At 40.3% G+C, this 19059-nt stretch overlaps 1 protein-coding gene across 1 annotated transcript in view; it reads left to right on the top strand.

Annotated features, from left to right (window-relative positions):
• The window catches only part of zcchc24 (zinc finger, CCHC domain containing 24), a 35720-nt gene that overhangs the window by 1345 nt on the left and 15316 nt on the right, over window positions 1-19059 (top strand). The window contains exon 2 of the mRNA XM_044372607.1: window positions 2566-2766. Coding sequence (XP_044228542.1) covers window positions 2566-2766 — 201 coding nt within the window. The remainder of the gene's footprint in view (window positions 1-2565; window positions 2767-19059) is intronic.

Raw genomic sequence — 19059 nt, 5'->3', positions numbered from 1 at the left:
GCAGGGGTGCAAACCTGATACTGCTGACCATACTGTGGAAAGACCCCACCACCACACCCCTCAAACAAATAGCCACATATTATGTGCAAATGGTAGTGTAAAGAATATACAGTACACTTCCCTGTATGTTGATTACACTGCAGTTTAGTTTCTTAGATCTGCTATGCGTTGGAAACACTAGTAGTGGATGGATGGTGTATTCACCATCTAGAGCCAGTGTCCATTATTATGGTAACCATAGAGGCCTTTTGAAGTCATTTAACATGAAACAGTCATCTGAAAATTGGGTGTGCACATTACACGCAATTGTGTAATGCAATTCAATCCGCATGAGTATAAAGTGTTTCAGACTGAGGGAACACACATACAGTCTGGAAACAGTTTAAGGGGTGGGGGGCATTTTGCAACTTACTCTACTGTCTACGCCAAGTAAAATAAACCACAGCAGAGATTTGATGATGAGATGAGTAATGTAGTTGTTTTTGCAGCAAAGGATCACACAACAGTCTACTTAATGTGAAATAGGGATATATGAATGCACTGGTTGTTGATTGATGCAGGGGACACCTCAATCTCAATTGCTGACAGTTTTGTTTTAAATATTACTTTGTCACCCTTTTAACTTAGTTCCCAGTTTAAAATACATATATTTTTATGTGACTTTTGAGCATTTATATTTCCCCCAATAATTGCAGCTAAAGATGGGAAATGTCATGTGTCATCTTTCCGTATTATACCGTTTGTTTCCATTCTGCACTGATCAAACCCTATAGCAGTTTCCTTTGCAATCCCATTTACTTCAAATCACTCACCTAGTTTCCATCAGACACTCACAGCCCTGGTTTAAACACAGCAGTGTGTGACTGCCCCCTGCGGTGTCACGCCGCAGCCCTGAATCTGTGAAAACAGTCACAGATCTGCTGCAGTTGTCCCCTTCACTTTGACACGCAGGACATCAGTTTTGTGTTAGCCATCGCATGCATACGCATCCATCGCCACACATATAACCACACAACCTCTTGCTGAGTCTCTCGCTCACTCACTCACTCACTCATTCACTCACTCACTCGCTCGCTCGTTCACTCGCTCACTTGCTCACTCGCACACAGACACACAAAATAAACAAACCGTCTCACCCCACCATTAGCAGATGTGTGTGAAATCTGTTTCCTTTGGGCTGACAGTAGGAGGTTTGAAGCCAAGCTGAAGAAATGTGAGGGTCATAAATGGAGCAAAGTTTCTTGTTTTTTATTTGTTAAAATAAGACTTAAGTGTAGCGAATACACAAACATGTACATTTCCACAAAGAGCGCTAATACAAAACACAGTAATAGCTAAAGCTAGCAGAAGTAAAACTCATGGCAGATGGAAAACTTGAGAAACTACAGAGCCGTAACGCTTGATTTACAGTGACTAGATGTAATAAATGAACATGAGTCTTGAAGCTGGAGCTGGTTAGCAAGACAATCTCACAGCCTGCAGATAAAAATTTGGCTTTCGGCCCTGGCCAGGTTGCCAAAACCAAGGTTTCTATGCTGTGCAACATTAGACATCAACAGGAACATCATTTCCCAGATGCAAAACAGTGTCCCAAAAAGAGGCATGACATTCAGTGATGAGAATGAGGTTATCCGTGGATTTCATCATGCCTACGCACTCAATGACTCACTGCACTTGCACTCAAACATTTGTTATTAGTGCAGCTTAACTATTGATTGTCAAGGCAGATAAGTAAATAGTGAGACTGTTTGTGTAGCAGCTTGTCCACAGGGGTTAATTACCTGACCATCTGAAATACAAGCTTCTATGCTAAAACTGGAATAATTTAACCCAGAGGTCGATTCCTGTCTGTCGTGGCTGGATTGTATTTGGACAGAGGAAGATATGAATGAGAAGGGAAATGAGGGACTGCAGGCTATGCTCTCCCTGTTATTAATATTCAGAGGGCATCTTCCTGTGAATTCACAAGGCCAGTGGCATGCATTGCTGCGTTCTGTGGCTCCGAGCAGACTGCAAACACTGACCACGGCTAGTTTACCGCCAACAGTGCATGGTGACATTGCTGATGTTCCACAGGCTGGCGAGGGAACATGCCTCCCATCTTGTTTACAATGAGTCATCCTCTGTGAAGTCCTGTCTTTCTCTATGGACATGCTCAGTACTTTTCCAGCTCATGAGCACAGCTGGGCCTCTCGCCAGATGTTCTGAATTTAATGAGAGAAATGATCTTGGAGGAGTTTTTTTTTTTTTTTCTTCATTTTTTTTTTGCGCAACAGAAAATAGAACAGAAAGCACTCAAAGGAAATTGGTGATTAATCACAACATCTCAAACACTCCAAACCAGAAATGCAATATTTTATGCGATACTGTCTTGTATGTGGTACTGTGGTCACATATATGTCAACAAGTCACACTATATATAACTCTGAGAGTTGGGAGTTGTATGTAATTTGAATGGGAAGGCGCCCCAGTGTTGTACTTTATGTACAGAAGATACTTGACATATGTAGACAAAGAATCAGAGATTAGAATTTAACCTTGTCTGATATTATTCTTATTTTATAGGCCTTAAACAACAACGTGTATAAGAATGTGTCACCCTATGGCTCCTTGAACAACATCGTGGATGGACTCAACTCTCTGACGGACCATTTCTCAGACCTTTCCCTTTCTTCAGAGCCAAGAAAGCCCAACAAGAGACCCCCACCCAATTACTTATGCCACCTGTGCTTCAACAAGGGCCATTACATCAAAGACTGCCCTCAGGTAAGAAACATAACACACAAGTATTACATAATCGACTCCTCATATGACACAAGCATCTTACATCAACAATTTTAACCCCCTGTTGTCGGGTACACATGTTGTTCCACTGATGTTTTGCATTGCGTTAACTTGGTGTTAATGATTGATGTGATTTTAGACTTCTTCTGTGTCTTTTCACTTGGTTCATACAAGCCAATGATGGCACTAAAAGCTGTGCTTGCCACAGCCAATCCCTGTCTCTCTCTCTCTCTCTCTCTTTGGCTCTGGTCTGACCTACTTGTTAAACAGGCTGGCCTCTGTCTTCTGTAGTCATGTGTGTGAGTGTGTGTGTGTGTGTGTGTGTGTGTATATGTGTGCGTGTGTGCATCTTAACTGCAATATCATTAAACTACATGTTGCAAGAAACCATCCGTTATGACCATGATACATAAACTTGTTGGGCTAGGTCAAGGGTCAAAACTGTCTATCTTTGCATTGATTCATCATGGATCTGTGGATTTTTAAGAGTCAAACAACCATGAAAAAATATTGTAACAGCTATCTTTTCTGCTTTACCTGGTCTCTTTACATGTAGCCAAATATATTATATTAATCCATAAAGTTAAATTCTTCTGCTTTCCTGGTTTCTCTCTGATGCAGTCTATTATGATGCAGGTTTTTGTGTGCAGCAACAAATCAACTTTGAGGTCTAGCAGGGAGGTTACGTGCATGCTAATGTGTGACTAATGTGGTCCCAGCTGTTGTCATCTCCTGAAATCTAAACTCATCTTGCAAAGCATCAGGAGAATTTTAGGTTTTAAATGATCCAAGCTTATTTACATTAAATGAAGTCTGGGCAGAAATCTCTCAATAAGAAGAAGAAGGTGCTCATCTGACATGATGCTCCAGGTAATGCAGGTGTGCTGTCACTCTACATCTAAATGTAAATGAGAGAGAAACTTGTCAACTTGCTTATAAGTTACAGATGTTGTGTTCATGTACAATAACTATAGCATAACCTAAGTGATATTTTGTGGAGTTTTCAGGAGTTATTGAGGAAGGAGTGAACTATAAAATTAGTGTGGTGGATATGTCACTGTGGTGTTATATGGCGCCTTGTAAAGGCAAACTGGGACTGTGGCCTAAAGGTGATCTGATTTCACAGAAGGGACACAATGGCATTTTGCCTCTGAATTGTGGAATTTTTACATAAACTTTTTTTTTGTTGGACTCATTTTCCTCATAATCTCTCTCTCTCTCTCTCTCTCTCTCTCTCTCTCTCCCTCTCTCTCTCTTGCCTCTCCCTTATTTCTTCTCTCCCTTTCCCTGGGTGAGGTGCCTAACTCCAGCCCTGAGTTTCTTTTGCATGGAATGGTAATGAGGAGCAGATGTGAGATTAAAATGCTTAGACTCACTTTATGACATATGATGACTGGTCTCAGGAGGTCTGTAAAAGACCTGTGTACAGATGAAATATCTCCTGGACAGCTCCAAAGTCCAATGTGTGGGAATTAGATCATCTATTGACAACTCCAAAGGGACTTTTGGGCAGTACTATATCATGCAACATGTAACTTTTGCCTTTGTTTTTCTTTGAAGTAATCCTGAAGTTGTTGATGTGAGCATCAATCAAATGATAGTTATACTCAACATTGGCGCAAGTGTACACTAAGTAATACATAGCCTTGTATGTTTATTATCTTTTTCACACAACCATATTCCTAAAACCGTATGCTGTGTCATTTTAAAACCGATCATCTTCAGTGTACCATTTTTAAACGAAAAGGCTCCTTTTCAGAACTCCTGTGACATTAGAAAGTGTGAAATCAGTCTTGCTATAGATGTAAGCATTCAGGGGTGGAACTCGAAATTACACTCAGCCGTCTTCTGGTTTATATTTCAGCTGGTTATTAAACTGCCAACAGTAACTCAAATTACAGCAACGTCTCCAAACGGCCTCCACACCTACACAGTTCATCACCATCTCAGTTATTTAGGTCTCTCCTGGGTTTTTTGCCATAAATTTACCTTCCATTTGTGCTACATCACTTACACTATTGCCCAGTCACCTGTCATTGCATGCCTTGCCAAGGATAGTTAAGCCTTACTTAACCAGCTGAAGACCCAAATAACAGATGTGACATACATCTTACAATAGAAACATGAGTTTATAATGGCAACAGTATTCATCTTATCCATTACCCAAGACTTGTGTCATTCTCCAAACATACTTTTTTTTTGTCCCACATTATCATATTACACTGTTTTGTGTCCATGGAGTGTCTTGTGTCTGCCTGCACTGGAATGCTTTTGAGGATGAATGTGTCCCTACTAATAGTTTGTCCTGTCCTGAGGTGCTTTGCCAATGAAAACAGAGGCTCCTGCTTCACAGAACGCTGCTGAGCTTGTCATCCTGGTCCAGCACGGAGAACCACACTGATGACATGTACAGTCTCCCTCTTCTACCTCACCTCTACATGTTTTATTGTGCTGTTGTGTCTCATGGCTTTTATTATTGAGTTTAGGCAAGGGTTACTTTGAATTTGACATTTATCTTAATTTAAAAGGCAAGGCTGGTGATGTTCTATATTTTTCTTATTGTCAGTAAATCCCATAACTAACAATTAATTGATCCTACTAACACGTATTAGCTGTGTATCCAAAGCCTGATATAACATGTAGCATATAGTGCCAAAGACCTCCTCTAGTGTCCAATTACACTATTTGACATGTTCCTTCATTCCGATGAACGTGGGCACTGTAGTTTTTTTTTTTTTTTTTCTCGAACCACCCGCTGCTGTAAGCACTCCCGAGCAACACATGTCTTAATCCATCACTGAAAATAGTCCCCAACAAATGCATGATTGCATGACATTTTTGGTTTTGGTCTATTCATGGGATTTGTTGACAACAAAAAGTAGATAAAACAACAGTAGCCTAATCCTTTGAATACAAGTGCAGACATACTGTCCACCTGCTTCGCCTCGTTTCTGTTCTTTTTCAGCCTCCGTCCATCATGCACTACTACCTTGTAATAAGCTGTTGTCATTAAGATTTGGCTCGAAAATAAGTATGGTTTATATGTGACAGTTGTATAATTACTGTTGACTGAATCAGTTTATTTTACAATATACATTTAAATTAATATATTGTCAATGTTAATCGTTTTTTTATGATATAAATATGTCATGATTTAAAACCACCCTAACTCTACCAACATTGACCTTCCATTGCTAGGTTCAGAGTGAACAAGAGTTAGGCAATTAAATAGTTGAGGTTACTGAAGTGTTTATGCATTACTTGAATTTTAAGACCTATTTTTGTTATAACATGTTAATATTGGAACCACTCATGGTCGTGGAGGAGGCTTGTGGCTGTGCTGAGTGAATTATTTTTCAGGGAACTCTTGGTAGTTGAGTGAAAGCCACAGGCCTGGCAGCAGCTGCCCAGTGCTCCCTGTCATGGGGACAGAGGTGTTATGTAAACTGGCTTTTATTCGGAAAATGAGGTCGCTCCCCCAGTTATGAGCAGAATGCCCCTCACTGCCACGCTTTGGCTCCCTTCCAAGATGTCTTCCACTTGCACTCATGATTTGGTTCTGCTCATCGGACTAATCCTTCCAACAGTTGGCTCCACCTCTGATTTGAGTGATCAAAATGATGCATCGAATGATATGTTCTTGCTATATCTCCCTGTAGGACGATTAACTCATGGAAAATGTCTTTGCTGGAATGCAGGTTTGTGGGTGTGTGTGGGTGGGTGCTGCTGCTGTGTGTGCTGGTCTGTGTGTTTTATGTGTGTCTATGAGCTACAGTGGACTCCTGAGTTAACATGTCCCATTCTTGGTTGTAATGGATTCCCCCGGTGCAGTCCCTCAGAGTTATAGTTTCCTGAGCATCTTTTTTTTTTTTTTTTCTGAGAAATATTCAAATATGTTGAAACTGGTAGTGTACTTATTTTTTTCATAAAGCTTAAAAGCCAAAAATACATGACATAGTATTCATCATTTCTACTGCTTTCACCTTTTTTTATTAAGTGTTTTTCAATAACATGACATTTTTATTACTAATGTGCAACAATCAGAGTTAAAATTTGGAAAACTATAATATTCAGAAACCCCTGCGTCATCAGGACTATATGGGTGTGGCTTTATATTTAATTGACAGTGACCTGGCAACATTAGCTAACAACTGGGAGCACAGAGATACGTGACATCATCCCACCCACTTCAAACAAGTGAGAAGAGCACAGATAAAACATAAAATACAGTAAATCTGTCATGTGAACTAACCAAAGACGACTTTATAGTCATGTAGGACCCCATTGTTCATAGTAGAAAGCTGACTGAGAAAATAGGTTTTCAGAGCCTTTAAAGCAAGAGTTCAAGATTTCATAGAAACACCTCTAAAGCGCTCTAATTAACAGGTCGTTTAATCTGTAAAAATAAATTAAAGAAACAGAAAAAAGACAGGTTGTGGTTTTATTGGGAGATGCTAGTTGGCATATTTTTTTTAACCTTTGGACACAGCCAGGCTAGCTGTTTCCCCCTGTTTCCAGTCTTCATGCCAACCTAAGCTAACCGACTGTTGGCCTTACATCTAAAATGGACAGACATGAGAGAGGTATTGATCTCTCAGCAATAAAGGGAACAAGTGAATTCCCCAAAATGTAGAACTATTGCTTTAAGGGTCACTGTAGCAATGAAAAAAACTGCTTATATTGGACTGCTGCATCTAAATATTTTAATTGCTTGGATAGAGACCAATGTAAAAAACCACTGATGACATACTGTATCCAGATTTGTCTTTTTTGCTCTGCAAATTTGATTTATTATGCTTTAAACCGATGACTTCTCTCAAACATGGAATGTTATGTATGTATCCATCTGTTCAAAAGATAAGAGACGGCAGATAGAAAGGAAGAGCAGGACTAAGAGCATCACAGTTACTGTGTTGATCAGAAACACATGAAGCCCATTGATCCACATACAGAGCCTTCTTTATCACACCAGGATAATGCGCCTCTTGTTCAAATAGTTGTGGTGTCTGTGGAATGTGTGTATATATAGCATCAATTTCAAACTTTACTTTTCCTCTTGAATTCTCTTCTAGTTATCTCTGTTGTGATATTTTTCTTGGAATATGAGAAGATAGCGCTTGTTAACAGTCAGAGATATGTTGATAAGGAACCATTCAAGTCACTATACGCTGTTGAATGAATGAGAAAACAGCTTGAATTTCTGTTTTACCTTAACAAGTGCAAATGCCGACATTTCCTCTCATCTCTGCCCTTGTCAATCAGTCAAGCCTGCGATTTGGCCTTGTCTAGCATGTATCTGATTGCGACCATATGCCAATTACTGTGATGGGCCTCACACCTCAAGTGGTGGTAATTTCAGCAGCAGTCTGTCCTTTGTGACAAATGGTCACCATAATCTCCCATAACAGTGTCAACATGGAGACCTGAGGCGAGCTGTGAAGTGAGGGCCTCTTCACACCCGAGGCAAATCACGCTTTAAGTGATGTGTTACTTGCACAAATGTGTGCTTTTCCTTTGGTCGTGGTGATAAACTTAATGACATGCCATCATTGCAGCCCACTTTGTCAACCATAACAAACATCAGCGGATGTTGTTTCGACTAAACGTATTTGGTTTTAAATCTTCCAGTGTTTGCATTTGACAGAGTAGTAATCCTTTTCCAAATAGGCTTGCAGTCATGCTGGGATAATTGTGCAACCACTTTGTTTTAATATGTCGGTTTGTTGTTGTACTAGGCAGTGGGGGTAGAGTAGTTGGGGGGGGATAATGTGTCAAATACACATTGCAAATTTATAATTTAGCTATGTTACATCCAACACTGTCAGTGCGCTTCACTGTTGGAAAACACGTGTTTTAGTCCTGTGTTTGCACAATTTCTTGCAGCTCTGTTAGTAAAGTCTTAATTGAATCAGGTTTTGGCCTGTGGCTTTTCAGTATGCATCTTCTCTACCTTTTCTCTAACAAATCACATTGTCAACATCATTTTGTGTATCCGTAACAAGATTTTAGGGGTTGTAGAACAAATTAAAAAAGGGAATTTGCCTGAGTCAAGGTTTTAAGACTGCACAAATAGACCTACCTGTAACAATAAACATGCTCAGATTGTAAATGAAGATAAACTGCTTATTAAAACTCATTATAGAGTGACAGTAACGCTGGCCTGTATTTTTCCTTAAATTAGCAAGCATGTTGGTTATGGGTTCATTTTTTATTCATATAAATGAATATTTGTTGGCTGTCACATTCACAGCTGGGGAGTAGAGTGCTCCTATAGTGCTGCGCTGCTGTAGAGTAATACAGTGAATCAGAAACAGTTGAAGTGTCTTGCTTGTGGGTGACTCAGTAGTTGTTGAAGGAACTCCCTTCAATCGCAGGGAGTTGAATTTGTAACATAGCCTGTAGCATCCTTTAAAAATTAAAATTTCCGATCATTTTTCTGTTATTCCGAGCACAAATACTCCAGTTTAATATTTCTGTGTGCAACACAGAGCTGCTCCACCTCAAAACTCTGGCAAAACATTTGTCAACTTTTGTATTGGAAACATGATGTTAAAATGTCTAAAATAGCATTCTATCCCTCTTTGACAGTCAGTCCAGTGCTGATTAGTCAATAGTTCAACAGATTATGTGGGCTTAACGTCGCTGGAAACATTACTGTAGCTGTCCCCTGGAGACTAATGTTCCTCACAGGAGAAAGAACATATATCCTACATCTGTCCTTTAGCTTTTCTAATCTCTATTTCTTCTCCTTTCACTGAAAGATATCTATAGTGAAATCATGTATTTACATTTTACTCTGCCTCCACCAGCTGTTTTCTGTCTTCTAGTCTTTGTTTCATTCCTGCTGTCTTTATGCATCCTGCAGTTTGTTAACCCTGTCGATAAACAATCTTTCAACACCACAGTCACACTTCAGCATTTGTCATGAGAGAATGCTTCACATTTTACCCCCATGATCTCTGTGCCCCGGGGCCAATTGCGACACGGCTGCAGTCATTTGCTGCGGCAGGCAGTTCGGATGTTTCACCATCATGGCATGGAGCACTATTGAATTTGGCTGTGTCGGACACAGAGAGGGTATAGTTCGAAAGCCTGAGAAGGGCACAAGAGAGACAGCGAGCCAACGAAAGGGGAGTGAGGGCACTTCCCCTGAAAGGAAATCAAAGTTAAAAGAATGATAAAAGTGCGGTTTCCTGCCAGCTGGTTTGTGTTCTGTACAGAAATCCCATTCTTCCTCTCAGTTTTTGCTGAAACAACAATCGCACCGCTTCCTGTTTTGGTAACCGTGACACTTAACCCCATCTCTGTGAGTCAGCGCACTGTTACATTTACCACAGGCAGGTAAACTCACAGCTGCTCCCGGAATAAATGTTAAAATATGGTGAAATGATAATGGAAACTTCTAACTCATCATCAGGGGGGGAGCTGTATGAAGATACAATATGCTTTCTTCTTAATGTCAGCTTAGCCTAAGTTAAAAGATACAGTTTAGCTTTTTTTTAAGGGAGGCTAAGCTGACACTAAGCCCATCAGTTGTCTCATCTCAAATGGATTAGTCTCACTTCATTAAGTTTGCACCTCCTATCATCTGATTAGTCCTTCTTTCACACTCAGACTAAAGGTGCTTTGTCTAAGTTGTGCTAAATGATTAGTTTTTATTAGCCTTGTCTGGCGAGTTTCTTATATAATACTCTTGATTGTCTTCCTGCCACACCGATGAGCCATATGCAGGCTGGAGTTAATAAAGGAAAATAAACAATAATGTGTTTGGGGCAGTTGCCCGTCACATTGCTTTATGTAAGCTATGAGAGAAACCAGGTCAGCACTCATTGTAGAAGCTAGTTATGCTCTATCTTTTTTATTTCTTACAGTGTGTTTGCAGATTTCTTTTGAAAATGCAATATTTTACCCTTCTACTGAACACTTAAAGGATATGGTAACATGACCGGCAATGACTTGTACAGTAACAACACTTTGGCTTGTGTTCTTAACACAACTGCTGTGTCACTGGGGTCAGCAGCCATACACAGAGGCCTCAGGAACCAGAACAGGATGGTTTGCCTTTCACTGAGGGAGGGAGGTAGGGTTCAGAGGGTCAAAGGTCAGAGTTTCACTACAGCATGATGTCCTGTTAGCACACCAGGTCCAGAGGGTTTTTTTGGCTTATATTAAATGCTAATGTTCTATTATGTCTGTCTCTGGTACAGACCATATACAGTATTTAATGCTCAAATCCGTATTGTCAACCTCTTATAGTATGTAGTATATGCAATTGATCACTGTTTCTCTTTGTTGTCTGTTTGATTTTGATAAGATGAGATTAGATCAGATTTTTGAGAACTTTCTTTGTGACATATTAACCAATTTTGCAAGTTTTTTGTCTGATGTACGTGCAGTTTGGGCTAAAGTGCTGCTAACCAGACTTCTTTTACGGCTGACAGACACTGCAAATTTAAATCTTTCTACAAGTAAAATTGTGATCGAGTTACTTTACAGTTAAAGGCATTTTACATTAGATATATACATTATTTTCTACGCCCTGGTGGTCACAGTAATCTCATTTCTCTCCACTTAAACTCAGAAGAGAGTTAATGAAGTTAGAGGATGAAAAGGACTTCATAACAGAGCCTAGTTCCATACACCAAACCACCAGACTCATACATCCACATCAGCCTGGCAACTAAATTTCGTGCTTATCTCCGCTGGTCGATCGGTATGTGGTTGAACTAATTGCTCCTCGTAGCAGCACCGATTCTTGTCACACGTGAACAACAGAGATTCTTCCGTGATATGCTGACGGACAGACAGAGAGGACGGACAAGCGGACAGACAGACAGGCAGCGACGCTGTGAAGCTGCGAGTGCTGGCACACAGGACTGGATTTGGTGTCAAGAGATCAGGGACTGACACTGCTGGCTTTGTGTTGTGCTTGAATGGGCACCTTAGGGAGAGACTGTGGTTCTGAATGGGCACCATTGGGGAAAGCCCTAGTGGTGGGAATGGAGGCTGGTAATTAAGGCAGTCATTGTACGCCCGTAGGATCTGCTAGACAGAGAGGTCAGGAAGGCAGGCCTGTATTGTTCCCCCAGCAGGGCCCTCACTGCATCACAGTGGTGCGTCAGACTCAAGTATGTTTGGATAGAGCCTTGGATCTTAAGAAGGAGAGAGAAAAAAAAAAGAATTACAACAACAAACCACACAGGCGGCCCTATATAGTCTGTTTGTCTGTATGTCAACATATAGACTATAGGGGCCTCTTCTGTGGTTTTAATTTTGTAACTGTTTTGTTCTCTCTCTTTAAGTATCTTGAAGTCCTTTACTGGCAGGCTACCCAGGAGCTCCAGCCCTTCTCAGGAATCAGGACTGTGTTAACCGTAGATTACAGCACAGTTGTGGTCAATATGTGAAGCCGGGAAGCAGGGGTGTGTGTGTGTGCTTAGTAGAGGTACAAGCTAGCCCTACAGTGTGCTGTAGCAGCAGTGATGTGCTTTGAGTTTTATTTATTTGTACAAAGTAAAGATCAATCTAAGGAGGTGAAACCTATATTAGATATTCTATTCTATTCTATCACAATGACAGAAATATATACATTATGTATTAACAAAAGCTAGATTTATAGGACAGAGGTTCAACCCTTTTTAAACATGTTCTATGTGACTTTAAAAAACTAATTTAGAAAAACCTTTCATTACTAAGTATCTCTATATCTTATTGCATATAAGATTGTTGGGGAAGATGAAAATTAGATAACTGTCTGGTTGAGTGAAATTGTGAATTAATTTGAAACATGAAATAACTTGGAAGATTTCCCCTTATTTATTGTATCTTGTAGATAAAAGTACAAATTTGGAAAACAGTAATATTATAAAGTGTGAGAAATAAAGGTGCGGACAAAAAGCACTTGGATGAGGAAATTGTTATTCAGGGTTGTAGAAAAGGGTTGCAGGATTAAAATTAAGGATAAATCAACCCTTTACTACCCACTGTTCCACTTGCAGGATGCTAGTTCATAATCATGTTAGTGCAAGTTACATGAATATGAACATGTAATATGTAGTAGTATAGTAGATTAGACTCTAAACTCTAAAGAGTTAAATAGGCCACAGTATTGCGATTTGTTTATAGTTTTGATGTGCGGTTATCCCAGTTAATAAAGTATGATGACAGTGTTTGTGAACAAAATAACTTACTCCAATTATACCACTAGAGTTGCTTATTTTCTTACTGTCAAAATGTGTTCTCTCTAACTCAAGTTTAATACACTCATACAGTGTTTTTTTTAACTTTTGAGTGAAAACTGATTTTGGGGGACTGTCTCTTTACGTAATGTAAAAAATAACCAGAATTTTATTTAGAAACTTCGTCTGTCACTCCTCTCTCTATCTGTCTACGCACTGCTCTCTAGTGTTTCGGGAAGTTTCTGGCAGGGATGAAGACTGGGGGGGAGGTGCACCATGGGAATGTTTTTACAGGGTGACCCCTGATCTTCCTTCCAGTCGTAGCAAAGGGCTCTGAAGGCTCTGTGTCTGTCTCTGCTCTAACACTCACTCAGGCAGGTTACCAAAGAGACAGACAGAGACTGTGTGAGTAGCGACTGTCCTGTAAACAGATAAGGCTTATCAGGGATGTTGGAGACATGCTGTATCCAACAGCTTTTCTTTTTCATAGTGTCACAGCAGACTCACAGTGACAAACAGCCACTACCTGTCAACATATTTTATATTTGAGGAGTTATACAGAGAAAGAGCCTTTATAGCAAGACCATTTAGAAGCCATGTAGGGCCATAAGTCCAATATAGCATTGACACCAAGTGACACTGAGATTAGCAACACACGTGCACAGTATATCCGGCATAGTGACAACTTATAGAAATATACGCACACGTATTCACAGTCACATCTGTTCACATAAACGACAAGCATTATGCAGTACATCCAAACATAGACGGCAGTATATGAACTTCCTGTGTTGGATGACAAGATGTTTTGTGCACCTCTGTATGCCCCAGTCTGCTACCCAACCTGCTCTTGTCATTCACTGGTCTGGTAACCTAACGCTGCTGTGCAGCTGCACAGCTCGTTGGGCTTAGTGGGACCATGGCTAAGTCCAAGGCTAGGAGAGGGCAGAGGGGAAATTCACACCCACGGCCCCACTTAGCATTAGCCCTTAACGCCTAGTAAATATGGTAAGTGTAGGTATATGGTAAACCTATCCTATCTCTGCGGAAAGAGAAAGCTTCCATGTCAGGCAGGTATGATGATGGAACTGAGCTTCTGGGTTCAACCAGGACACATTCCAAGGCCCAGTTGGCCCATACTTGTGTTTTCTATGAATGAAGCATGAAGAGAGAGAAAAGTTTCTGTCAAAAACATCAGCTTTAAAACAAAAGAGTGTGTTATTGGTATGAAGCAAAACACCCACATGCTTGACTCTCAGGGTTATCCATCAGTCATCCGAGAACATAACACTGAGATCCGTGGCCAATTAGGGAAGCTGGGTTGTGGAAATCTAGGAATCTGGGAATAGGGTTTTGGCAAAGAGTGTGCTGGCATGGTGATATGCCTCTGCAGCTGTCTTGGACATGAATGACGTAGGTCTGTTACTGAGGAGAAAAACATGCACATGCACACACATATGCACATGTGCCTGCTACATATAGCCTGCATGCATTATATAGCAAGCTTGTGCAAAAAAAAAAAAAAAAAAACTGTTAGGAGGAGTAAGATGAGTATTCAGAATCATAGTAATGGTGTTTTGTTGGGGCACCAATGAAATTTAATCAATATATTTAGAGGAAAATAAATACTATCTCATTATTTGGATGGGCAAAATCAAACATAAGCGTATTAATTGTCATAACATTTAAATCAGTTGCTCACAACAACACATCATACAAGACCTCCACCCTCAGTTTATCATAACAACCAGAAATTGCAGGTCACCAAGTTTCATTTGTTAGCAATAACATCATTAAAGATGACTTAGCTGAGATTTGTTTTAATCTAAATCAACAGATCAGCATATTGTTATGTCAACTTTGCCTTATTTCCACGGTAATTGAAAGCTACATTGTTCCCTAAAACTAGACAATGTTTCATGATCCTCCTACTAAGCTAAGCCACTGACTGAAAATATACTGTCAAAAGTCAAAAACACATGGACGTCAGCAAGAACAAAAGTCTTTTGGAGGAAGTTGACAATCTCGTGTTTTAGCTCTGCCACATGTTTGTTGTTATTGCTGCAGGAGTGCGGCAATCCTGCCTGCATTTGTTTGCTTTTTGTTTTATTTGAAAGAGACAAATGCTAATAGAATGGAAACCATTAGGATTTCATGAAGCAGTATACTGTTCTTGTAAGTATGCTTCAGCAATTTCTAAGTGGGCATTGATGACAGTTAAAAGCACAAAATACCTTTTTTGATACTTTCTGGCAAAGCGTCTCCACTTATCTACATGACTGATAGCTGTGGGATGTTTTATCTTCGGTACAGCTGTCTTGATTTACCTTTTCCCTGTGTGATATCACAGCATGTCAAAGAACAGACTAAACATAAGTGATATGCCCGGTACTGTTACGGGGCTTTGAATATGGGAAAATGTTAAATGTAGACACTCGTTTTGTTTTAAGATCATTACAGAAAGAATTTTTGTGTGTGTGTGTGCTGTGGCACAGAATCAGTCTCTTGAACACACAAACGCGCAGTGCACTTACACTGCCAAGCAGAGGCCATTTCCTAGAATGAACTATTTTGGCGTCTCTATGGGGCTGGAAATGGACTTGTGGTTATTCTTTAAAACAGTTGGAGTGGTTGTCCTCTCAAAATCCACCCCTCTGTATCACGGTGAGATAACAAACCCATTTATAAAGACTTGTGACCTCAGTGGTTAAACCTAGAAAGCCACAGGGAAAAACATTTAACCCTGAGCATGGCTCCAAACTTAAGATATTCAGCTCCAGGTCATTTTGTATGCATTACTGTACATGTTATATAGAGTATACTAACACGCTTGGTGATAGCTGTTTTCAAATAGCTGTGGATTAGATCATTTACTAAGATTGTCATGGTTGCATTTTTTTATTTTTCTCCATCTCTGTCCGCTACGCTTTCTGTTACACATTAGATAAATGCTGCTATAGACTTTATGAGCAAATACCTCACAGGCATATTTAGACCTGGAAACAACTGGGATGTGCTATTGTGAGTAAACTGCTTTTTATAGTGTAATGAAATGTCAAGCACATATGAATAGCTAAAATAAAGAGCTTCTAGAATATGAAACCTTTTTAAGAATAGCACCCTGACCCACATGGGCGCAGTGCCTGTTCAGATGAGTGCTAGTTGAGTGACTGGTGATGTGAGCTCACATACCATTCTCCGACTAATGTTAGACAATATCTCAGTCAGTGAGCCTATTACATAAAGATGTTTGAATATCATAGATTGACAGTTTACATGTCAGTTGGTTTTTGAAGTGTTACATATGTACGTGCACGTACATATTTTGCACCCAGTTGGAGGAAAGTGTTAGTAATGGCCTCTTGAAAGTAGCACTGCTGTGCAAACACTCTGCTTGTCACCATGCGTACAGTTAATGAGGTGACTTGAGTAAGCGGCTGTACATTTAAATGGTTTCAATATCTGATGAGGTTGCCTTTTTTTTTTTTTTCCTCTGTAGCTCAGTAATACACAAATCACTGGGCAGAGATGACAAATTATATGATAGAAACATAAATGTCTACTACCTCTACTCTACAATACAATAGAAAATAAGTGGAAGTGGTAGGTTGAGTTTATCATGTATTAAAAATGTGTTTTGGGATTATTAGTGTATCAAGTTTGAGCTTTATTTCAAAAACAATTGCAGCTAATTTTAAGACACTATGGTTTCACTAAGATCATTATTTCATATTGTATAAATTAGATGGATTTGGACATCTAATTTCTTCATTTATTTGATTTGTGTAAGTGTGTGTGAAAGAAAGATTTATGACCATGGTGCTATACTGTGTTGGGACAAGTCTGTATTAAAGTTATATCTGTAGGATAAATGCAGGCGTGCACATGCATCTGTGCGCTTTCCGTTACAAGTGTTAGTGTGTGTACAAGGCCAAGTGTGTGATCGAGGTTATGTGCAGTACATGATTGTGTAATGCTGTAGTTTATATTTAGAGACAAGTGTACAAGATAAGAATGCTTATCTCAGCAGTTGTAGATGCGAAGCAACTGAAGGAATATGAGGTAGTTCTGAGCCACCATTATGTCCAATCATGCTGTTGCTGTTTGAAATATTATTAAATAACATGTGTGCCCTTTGTCGAGCAAACTAAAAAATATTTTCTGATTATTAACTCAGGAAAATAAATAATCCTATAATGCATGACCAAAATGAAAACCACATCTTTTTTTTCTGCTGTAACAGGTTGGAGAACCATCTGCAACACTCTGTGGTGTGTTTACAAGCATCATAGTGTTTGCCTAAGTGTGAGGTTCAGTGTTTAAAAGCCCCATGAACCACATCTTGGAGGTTTCAGCTGTACTGAAAGAGACCAAACCACATGATTAATGGATACAAGTTTACTGAAACACAAAAGTTCAAGAAATATTTCCTTGTCGTGTCTCAGAGAAGGATCAGGCATGATTGATGCTTTGATCTTTTTTGATGTTTCACAGAGGAGAACCAGTTCTCAGGTTTAAACCACATCCAGGTTCCTGCCTTGCCCCCATGTAGCATTCAGCAGACGGCTGAGGCTAGCACGCTAACTGAAACCACATTAAAGCAATTAGAAGTCTTATCAGAAATGCTACGGTTAATGAGCAAACCAAACAAAAACTCCAAAAGACTCAAAGCTAACATTGTGGACTGAACCCCATCCGCTGTATCTGTAAATCTATCTCTTTATGAGCCGCGGCCAAACCAAATACAGATCCTGAGATGAGGACACAAGAGCAGACACAGATATGTGCACGGACACACTCGTGCGTGCTCCACACGCACACGGAAATGCAATACACACAGGTTTGGGGCTGGTTTGGTTTTCTTGTGTTGCTCTCTGAGTGATGTCCTGGGGGATGCGGGGAGGCAGAGCGGGGCCTGAGCTCCTCCGCTGCTCCTTTGTTTACACTGATGGTTTCCAGATGCGAGCTAGTGATCGGAGCGCTACGGAACGCTGGGGAGCAGCCCAGCAGTTTGGGGCCTGCGCCAGCAAACCAGGATTATGGCAGCTCTATTTGGGATACTTGAAAAACATGGCTTTGTAATAACTCTAGAACTGATTCCAAAGGTTGAGAGAGTTTGTAAAAAAATGTGATCATGAATTATCACTTTGCACATGGTGATCATAAATATAAAAGAAGTGTCACAAACATTGTCCTCACTTATTGGGGCGACACATGCAATGCACAATGACGTCTTAGGTCATTAAGTATAATTATTAGTCACAAAATGTAGTCTTTGATTAATTGCATCTGACTGTAATTAACATATTTGTTTTACTCAGTAATTTGACTTGACTGTATATTTCTTTAAACAGGCTCCAGCTAAGCCTTTGTTCTGATGCTGATTGCAAATAGAGATTTTGCACCCTATAATTTCCCTAAACTTGCTTTTCTGTGTCAGCCACAGTATATTGTCCGTCTCCTCTTGCGCAGCCTTGTTCAGGGGAGATTGTTTTTATAAACAGAGGTGCATTGTGCTCGAGCGAGGGCAGATTTATCACTTAAACAACACACCTGTTCCTCCCGTCACTTTCAGCCTCAGCCACTTTTCTTTACAGGCGTTAGAAAGAGACAGCTGCACCAGCAAAGGAGCCCGTCCAGAGAGAGAGAGAGAGGTGAGAAAGATGGCAGGGAAAAAGAGAGAGACATACAAGAAAACAGTGGCTGTATTTAGAGCTTGTAGTGCATGGTGGGATTGATAAACAGTCCCTGTAATGCACCTGGCTGAGGTTCTGGCATGGGGTTAGGCTGTTTAGTCCAGCAGCGGAAACAGCCAATAAAAAAAATGCTTGTTCCGTGTGCAATGGGACACAGCTGAGGTGGTGACAGTGTCATTCTTGTGAGGGACTTGAAGCAGTGGCCATCTGCACGCTCTCACTTGGCCCTCAGTTCTGACTGATAGGCTGATGATTGCATCCTCAGCTCTTTATTCTGTAGTCGCTGTGATGTCAGACAACGCGGGTAGTCAAGGGCGCTGGAAGTAGGGGGTCCAAGGGGCTGTTGGCCCCCCCACTTCACCCTCCTCCCACATTCTTTTAAAGTCGCGAATCCCTGTATC

This window comes from Thunnus albacares, chromosome 14, assembly GCF_914725855.1.
Source record: "Thunnus albacares chromosome 14, fThuAlb1.1, whole genome shotgun sequence".
NCBI classification, from domain to species: domain Eukaryota; kingdom Metazoa; phylum Chordata; class Actinopteri; order Scombriformes; family Scombridae; genus Thunnus; species Thunnus albacares.
The sequence above is the reverse complement of the archived record's forward strand: the minus strand, read 5'-3'. Positions and strand labels throughout refer to the sequence as shown.